The sequence below is a fragment of the Patella vulgata genome, chromosome 4 (assembly GCF_932274485.2).
Source record: "Patella vulgata chromosome 4, xgPatVulg1.2, whole genome shotgun sequence".
Lineage (NCBI taxonomy): Eukaryota > Metazoa > Mollusca > Gastropoda > Patellidae > Patella > Patella vulgata.
In genome coordinates this window covers 43,240,699-43,250,138 of record NC_065882.2, presented here as the reverse complement: position 1 = coordinate 43,250,138, position 9,440 = coordinate 43,240,699, and the positions used below count along the sequence as shown (strand labels likewise).

Below are 9,440 nucleotides of genomic sequence, written 5' to 3'. Positions count from 1 at the left end.
TTGAGGCGATAAGTTCTTCATCTGTGAACATACTCTCAAAGCATGTCAAATGTCCATGAATATCATATCGCAACCTGCATAAGTATTTGCATTTCAATATCCCCTACTTTTTTGAAGAGTATATAAACTACCTATGGTGATGGCTGGTGTATGATGTTAAACATGGAAGGAAGTTAATGATTAGGATATTGAAATCGTCACGATTTTCAGAATGTCTCTAGTCACGTTTCCAATTTGAGAAGTAGATCGGTTATGCTTTTATGTCTGTATAACTAAATAATCACTAAATCTAGAATTATGTCATCATGATTACCTGAACCCGAATTTAAAAGATTATTTATTGCCCATTCTTTTATTAACATGGTAGAAATTCATTCGCACAGAATAAATATTCCAATAACAGAGAACTTTTGATATATACGACGTATTAATAAGGATCCTTGACCTAGCAAACAATAGCCCCCCAACATTAAAGGAATATCAGTAGGCCAACAAAGTCTTTTATTTTTGAACTATCCTAGTATAAAAATCACATAAAAAGAATAAATATTCAAAAGCGGAGAATAATTCGTTACCATAAAATTAGCCCCCAAATCCAACCAAGAAGTTATCAGCCGTCTAACATGACTTTCAGTTTGTACTCAACATCACATTGGTTTGAATGGTCATCCGTCTTTTATTAATATTTATATATCTATGTAAATAGTCGAGCTGAGTAATGTAGCCTTATGGTTATAATTTTAATTAGATTGTGTAACAATCAGGTCCACTACAGCGAAAGGGCTTCTCCATTAGGCTGTCAATCACTATAAATGACTCCTGTAATAGAAAAAGACGGGTGTTACCCATGGCCATAGACTGAAGATCAATCAAGTAACGTTGTCCATAGACTTGAGAGTAAATTTAAGTTTTCTATCCAGTTACTGCACCCAAATTCCATTGACTTAAGTTAGGCTATTAAGTCTAAGTTTTCCATACAATCACTTCACACAAATGGAACAGTTTTATACATTTCTTATTTTCCTCGGGATCGTGTTGTTATTTGATGGTTAAGATATCTATATTTACGCGCCTGTTCAAACGACAAATGCATTATACATTAGAAAATGCATTATGATTATGACTAATGATTGTTAATTTTTGATAAACCATACAATTGAAGATACAATATAAATTATCCTTTGTCTCGTCTAGTATATAATCAACTTGACACTGGAAACACATTTACAATAGTAATGACCGCTATAGGGAATAAAACCAGGGACTCACATCTAAATACGTCATGTTTACTTGACCTGATTGTATCAAGCTGTCAATCTCTATAACTTTTTCCTGCTTGTCTATGACTACTAAAATGAAGCCAAGATACAATGTAGCCAATATTGAAAGAAAAACTATTTACAAGTGATAGAATATGAAGGAAATGAATGTCTCGTCAACATTTCATATGCGAGTTTGAGACTAAAGGCGTAATGATCGTAACGGTGCTGTGGTTGATAATAATATTTGGTGGCGCTAGCTCCTAATTAACTCCTAAGGGCATCCTTACCTACACCTGTGTCCTTATTTTCCTAACAGTCTAGCTACACACCACGAAGATCCCAAGGTTGTGAAAAGCTGTTGTGTTTATTCCATGTTCGCTTTGCAATGGCTGTTCCATCGCCCTGTTGCACGTGTTTTTTTTTATTATTTTCCACGTTTTCGAACGATGGAATCAGCTGACGTAAATATAACAATACACATCCGATATGTTACATTTTACATTCCAGTTTTATTCAGAGAAATAGGCAATAGACTATGGTCTAGTTCGAAATCCTAGGCCCGCCGGTTTAAACTCGTTATTAGATCGCCAGTCAGATTATTTTAAACAGTTTGGCGTATTTTCTTAAAGATGATTCCTCGTCAAATTGTATTACCTAAATATCAACCTAATACTGTTAAAAAAGCAATTACCTTGACAAAAGAACGAATGATAATTCAAGTCTAATTGCTGATCAAAGACGATTATCAAGGAATCTTGTCTTTAACGAAGTAAATGTCAAAGTATTTACTTGAGCTATTATCAGAACACTTCCTAGGATTTAAGGGGAATAACTCGAGCAATCTATCCTAATTGGGTAAAGAGAAACGTGTTCACTGAAACCGTAAAAATAGAGTAACAAATCGGGAATTCTCCGTTGCTTCACTTGTTGAACGTGGGTGTTCTCAGGCCTTTTTAAAAGAATGTCCTTGATCTGCCGTCATACACACGAAAACGTCAGGAAAAGCAGTAGACAAAATACATTTCTGATTGAAATTATTTACGATGAAATCAAAATTTTCCAAATTCAAAGACAATGGAAAATGCAATTATGTTAAGGGCAATAACCGGTGAATCGCTTTCCGCAAGTAACTGACGAAATGTACACCCTATTCATACAGTCTACATTTAGGTCTACAAAAATCGTGTACAATTAATTTACCACGTGACAGTTTCCCCGCTCTTCGATCGATTTCGTCTTCCAAGGCTAGTAGCGTGTCGGTCAGTCCTTCAGAGAACCAATAACAAAAGGAACGAACAAATGAACAGAACCACAGCCACCATTAATAAACGACAAAACCGGACAACGGATAGGAGAATAGATCAGACTATACAAGACAAGATCCGCCTTGTCATTCGACAAGACCAGAAGAATGGGGTTTGTGGTTCTGTTCATTTGTTCGTTCCTTTTGTTATTGGTTCTCTGAAGGACTGAGCGTCAAGCTGCTAGCTTGGAAAGAGAAAATCGAAGAGTGGAGAAACTGTCACGTGGTAAATTAATTGTAGGTTCAATAGAAATAGCATTTCTGGCGATAGAAGCCCTATACCTCCAGCACAGGGAGGGACCGTTTGTTCCAGTGTTATGCCTCCTTAACCGAAAACCTATACCAATATAAGGTGCGTCCTGATGACCCCAAAGATTCAAAATCCATAACAATTTGTAGCCTCTATCGCGTTCATAAAGTTTTCGGAATGCAGAAAACCGATGGGCCTTATCATATCATGACAAAAATGCAAATAAAGATTCAGTGAAAATTGTAGCCTGAAAGTCCAGACTAGAATGTCATGGAACGCTGAATGTCGATATAGGTTTCGTTCTATTACGAGTCCAATGCTTCACACAAAATTTCAACAAAATAAAATTCGTTATAAACTTTAGCCTGTATCACGTTCTCATTGTTTTTCATGGAAGAGGGCATTCCGACAGGGTTCGTCCTCTCATTTTCTACACCAAATTTTTAAAAAAATAAAATTTAAATATTGTAGCCTTCATTGCGTTAACAAGCGAATTGTTGACGGACTGACGAACGGGCGGAAAGGGTGACGACATTATACGCCCACGCTGAAATCCGGGGGTATAAAAAGCGTGAACGGACGAACTTTTCTACAATTCGATTCATAGCTATTTTACTAAAATTAGTGTACAATATGTGCAATATCTAATACATGCACATAGACATTGATGATGTCGTGTAGAATCAGTAATTCAAGGATAAACAAATGGTTAAGCCGACATGTAGACAACATGATGTGTTTTATTTAGATAAGAATAAAGTTATTGTAATATGAAAATCAAGATATTTTTGTTCTATTCAAGGAATGAACATTTGCTTTCCTTGTGTAAAATGGAGGTTTGAAAGAATTAACTGACTATAAAATTATAAAATCTCCACATTTTTAATCTTTCGAGTTTACCTTCTGTGTTTATTTTTCATAATGAAACAGTTTAATCTCTTCCGTAAAACATGGCGTGTAGGCTTATTATAGCCGCAACGGTTACAAATTTAAAAAAATGAAATAACGCAAGGTTACTTAAAGAGAATCGTGTTTAGAGGACAAAGAATAAAAACTGTATAGACAAGATAAAAATCAGGAAAAATCATGTGCTAATTGATCATTTATCTGTTCATAAAGCTTATGTTCATTAATCGAACTTTATTTTAAATGTTATCTCCCAACTAGACAATTAATAACTCAACGAAGAAAAGGAAACATCTCATTTCTCTCATAGAGATTTATAAATTTTGAAACTAATATATATGGTAAGTTAGCAATATTTATAATACTGTTCCTGGCAAAATTGTTTTCTTGGTGAAGATATACTATAAACAAACTATAAGTTTAAAAGACAATGCAGCAAGTTTTAACTTCTTAATAAAACACAAAACCAGTAAACAGACATAACAAGTAGAAAATATGTATAGTGTATTTAACTATGGAGTTATAGCAATATATTATACAATTTATTTCGTTGTCTCGGTATTGTTAGAAGGATTAAAAAGTTTAAATAAATATTCAAGACTTTGCCATCTAACCTACGTATATTATTATATCTACAAAAACATGACACACAGCATATTTAAAAGATCAAAATATCTTTAATAATATGTTATATATACTTCAATGTAAGATGTATCCTATTTATTGACAAGTTTCTTAATTTTTGGGCCCTAATTCGCATCTTTTAAAAGGTGGTTGTTTGATAAGACATTGTAGCTGTAAGTTTTATAAAGCTGAATAATTATGAACATTGAAAATTTGTCATTGGGTACGTATATACTTACTACGTCAATGTTTGTATGGGGTACTTGTTTCGAAGATTCCTGTTGTTATCCACATCGCACAAGTACGTATTTAAGGCTAATAATATAAGGGGCGTCACAAGTCCTCAGCAGATTATGAAGTTATCACTATTTCCGAAATTTTAGCAACAGCAACTCGTGACAGATGATTTTTTTTAAGTATCGAATTATTATGGCTAATTAGATCAAAGGCTCGAGGGACAAAAAATTAAAAGTAAAAAAGGATCTACTTTAAATTTCATTAAAATGAGAATGAAATGAAAATCAAAGAATCATACTGTGGGCTAAGCTGGACTATAAAACTCACAAAAAATAAACCACATTAAGCCCGACTTTTATCTAATGTAATTCAACTACAAAAAATATCAATTAATCAGATTGACTATTTAAACCAAGGTAAATTATGCAAATAGGCACATAGGAAATGCGATTGTGGTCAGCATTATATAGATCACACACTTTTTAAATTAGTATTTTTCTAGATTACATTGCACAAAAAATATATGACTATACATTAGCTGATATAAAGGGAAGTAACTGTGTTTTGTCACGAGATATTTTTTAAAGTTTATATTCGTTCAAATTCACCACAACGTATAAAATAAACACAATTAATATATCTCGTTATTATTTATTTGGTTACAGGAACAAGAGTGGCGCCATGCTGTTGGGTATATTAGTATGCACAGGTAAGACACGTTTATATATAATTAGGCTAATGCACACCGGGCTCATAGTAGTAAAGTTAAAGTAGCCACCATGAACAACTTATTGGAACCAGCAACGTTTTGTCCAAAGTATTAAATTCTTGTAAATATATTTTTGAGAAATGTTGTTATTGATGCTGTTTAAAAATTAATCGACGTTGAGGTTTGACGTTCCTAGCTCAATCAAAATATAAGAATGAAAACAAAATATATTAAAGACAACACATTATTCGATTTTTATCACTTCTATCAAGAAAATATATGTAATTATTTTAAATAATGTCATATGCAAACTAACCTTAGTAGCAGTAAAGTTAAACCTTTCAAATCGAAAATTCCGTATTACAAACCAGTGAAGATCTCAAAAGAGCAAATTATCAGTAAAGAACGTTGTTATATGCAGATTTCATTTGTACATTAATTTACATGAACCCGATCAGACGAATCGTAGAATAGAATTTGGAAGCAATTCGTATTGTTCGATCTTAACTGTCCTCCTTAAACAGCGGGGGTTGGATGGGCTAGTAGTTTAACGCGTGTGCGTGAAAGGTCTGTCATTAAGTCTAGTGGCATGGTTTCGATTCACCGCTTGAAGGAGTAGGGTCACCTGTCCAACCTCGCGGGTTTCTCCCACTACTGAAGATCCCCCCCCCCCTTATATCTCTCTCTCTCTCTGGATAAAAACGGGTCAATGTTATAATTTTAGTCCGTTGTATAGTTTTGCTGCTCTGTGGTTAATTTAATAAATGTTATTGAAGTTTAGATATTATAACATAATAGCTGCTATGTAAACGTTTGTAGATTGTAAAATGGGCCTGGCTTGAAATATGACAGGTATTTTGGAAATAATGTACTTTTCCTCGTAGTTCGAATGTTTTCCGACCGAAGGTTACATATTAAGGATTTTACATTTTTTGCAAAATTACTTTCTTACATGTAAATGCTTGTAATTAGACCTTTGTAAATGGTATTATCTTAATGACAACCGCAACATACTTATCGGAATACTCTAATATCTTTGATTCTTAAATGAGTACAATCAATCAAAACCTAAGTTAATTCAAACTAACTGCCTAACCAAGATTAACACAATTACACAAGCCATAATTTTATAGAAACACAATTACTGATTTTATTATATTACAACTAGGGTACAAGCGTTTTAATCAAGAGAATAACGGTACCGTTATATTTTACTAACCCAAGTTTTTTTGTTGTTGCAGTTCTGTGCTTCATCAATATCGTTAATTCGGCTCTTGTTGTCGACGTCGAGAACATGGTTATGAACTTAAAACATGCCCGACTTTATTCTACAACAGCAACATCGTTAAAAGCTGTACTTGGTCTGCCTCCAGACGTAGACCTAATGAGAACAGCAACAATCCAGACAGCTCAGGGTATTACTAAAAGTCGACACAAAGAATTGTTTCAAGGAAAACCCGTGACAGGTGCAGGAGTAGAAGCCTGTGTTGATGACCAAGGAAATTACTTGCGAGGCATTGTTACAGGAACCATAGTCTTGAACATTGACAATGATCTGCCTCTAGAAAAAGACTGTAATTTGACACCACCCGATGCGGTACTAATGGTTTTAGCAGCTGAAGGTTTGACGGACAATGTGAATATAAACGATCAACATATTGTTGATACTATCTTTGTTGACGATAAGAAAATAGCTCATAGGGCCTTTGAGGTGGAATTATTTATTCCTCAGTTACAATTACAACCTTTTTATGTCATTGATAGATGTAGTTGGCAGATTCTTGACTCCTTTAATAAAATATATCGATTCGCGGGACCGACTGCATCAACAGATTGGTATTGGAATCCGGGGACAACTGCACAGCTTGACCCAAATATTCCGGCCATTAACCTTTTATCAACTATCAACCCACCAGTTCAAGGTATACCAGTAACGAGTAATAATGCTGGACCAACAATTGTAAATCCACTGCCCACAGCTGTTCCCCAGACGTTGCCCCCGACAACTGTACCCGTTGTTCAGACTAATATTATTACCACCATTAACCCAGGTCCTATTCCTCCCCAAATTACCACTGATGTAGCCACAAATCCCAACCCATTACCAACCGATTCAGGAACTGCAATTCCAGCACCAGTACCCAACCAAATCACCAACAATCCTATTACTATTCCCCTTCCAGCTACTAATGGCCCGGTTACACTTCCACGTCCCTTAACAGTAAACCCCGGAGCTACCATCCCCATCCCCACTAACAACCCTATTCCAACCAATAATCCTATTCCCACTAACAATCCTATTCCAACCAATAATCCTATTCCAACCAATAATCCTATTCCCATACCGACAAACATTCCAATCCCCACCAACAATCCAATTCCAACAAATAATCCAAACAACCCTTTTCCGAACAATATTCCAATTGGGACCAACAATCCTGCAAATTTCATAGATCCACTTCCGTTAATGACGACTGTTTTTCCAATCAATGCATGTCCCACAATAGCCGTTGGAATCGGAGGCAATACTAAAACAAAGCAGTATTCTTACGGGGTACCACCTCGTTGCCTTAATCCCCAGATAGTAGGTGATCAGTGTTTTCTTGAGAATCAGTTTGTAAAGGTTGTTGATTTGGAAGGATCTATGTTCGTTTTCGCTCCGGAAACGGCAAACTTTACATGCTCGGCTGGATATCTTGATGCCATAAATGGGGCATTTTCGCCAGCTCTGGATGCTTACTTTTTTGCTAGTACCTCTGGTAGAATGTATCAACAATGGTACGGTATCCCGCCCATGGTAAAGAAACCTGTCGTTCAAGTCCACTACGGAGTAAATATTGACAACGCTTTTTACAACCCATACAGCAATGTTCTTACGTTTGGTGATGGTAATTTCATGACCTTTCCTCTAGTTAGCATGGATGTTGTAAGCCATGAGTTAGCACATGGCATAACCACTCTACACTCGAACTTGCGTTACAAAGGCGAATCGGGTGGAATCGATGAATCTTTTTCTGATATGGCTGGAGAAGCAGCTGAAGCGTTCTTCCAGACCAATGACTGGTTAGTTGGAAGTGATCTCATGAAAACTCAAGGAGAAGCATTTCGGTATTTTGACGATCCTACAAAAGATGGTAATTCAATAAAACACATCAACCAGTTTAAGAAAAGAATGGATGTTCACTTTAGCAGTGGTATCTTCAATCACGTATTCTATCTTATGTCCACAGTTTACGGAATAAACATAAGATATGCATTTGAAGCTTTCCTGAAAGCCAACCAACTCTACTGGAAATCTAATGATGGATTTGTGCAGGCTGCGTGTGGGGCCGTGCGAGCTGCTTATGATACTGGGATTGATGTATTAAGTGTGATAGACGCATTCGCACAGGTCGGCATAACAACGTGTAATATATCTACATTTATAGAAAAACTTGATCCGTCCTTAATACGGGATGGCCTACGGGTTTCAAGTATCATTCAACCAATGTTTCGTGTATCGGTACCTCCAATAAACACGGGTATAACAATACAAGCTTATTCGGCAAAGAATGATGTCATTGGCATTCTTCTTACAGATTCTATTTCCAGAGATGTCCCAGAAATAAACACTGCTCTAAACTATATGTCATATACTTTACCAGTTAATTCCACACGTCAGTTTTATATACGATTATATACATATACTGAAAAACTCATTCCAGCGGTATCTTTAGCGATTAAGTTCATATAAATAAAAATATTTTCTACAAAAGTGTATGTTATCTACTTTATTTTGTAAGTAACAGTGGGAAGACCGTGTCTGGGGTGCGACACCTATTAAAACATATTACACTATTCTAAAGCGAGATTCCGTAAGAAATATGAGATGGTAATATCCTAGAATCAGACATGTTTACATCACCTCCTGTATCAAAACAGTAAATACAAGAACCAATCCTAAACGCCAAATATAAAGCGGCGAGCATATATTGGGACCATTTCCTGTCAAATCACCACCAAAAATGAAAAATGTATACGTACACTTTTTTTTCCATCCCTTTTCCAGCAGTCTGGTCACATTTCACTAAGGCTTAATAGTATCAGTTTTTCAGCCAACATAAGCATTAAAACCATCGAAAGAGGTACGGTTTACCCAATTGAGTGATA

The 9,440-nt window shown here is 35.6% G+C and overlaps 1 protein-coding gene and 1 long non-coding RNA gene across 2 annotated transcripts; one reads left to right on the top strand and one right to left on the bottom strand.

Moving 5' to 3' along the window:
- Positions 1–333: 333 nt before the first annotated feature.
- Positions 334–4,698, bottom strand: LOC126818522 (uncharacterized). Its single transcript, XR_007679257.2, has 2 exons — positions 4,585–4,698; positions 334–819 (listed from the first exon to the last, which is right to left on the bottom strand). It is a non-coding gene; the product is annotated as an uncharacterized LOC126818522 (long non-coding RNA).
- Positions 3,961–9,045, top strand: LOC126818512 (uncharacterized). Its single transcript, XM_050545974.2, has 3 exons — positions 3,961–4,062; positions 5,248–5,291; positions 6,533–9,045. Exons 2-3 carry the CDS (start codon positions 5,264–5,266, stop codon positions 9,022–9,024), a joined length of 2,520 nt encoding a protein of 839 aa, XP_050401931.1. The 5' UTR covers positions 3,961–4,062; positions 5,248–5,263; the 3' UTR covers positions 9,025–9,045.
- Positions 9,046–9,440: the final 395 nt, after the last annotated feature.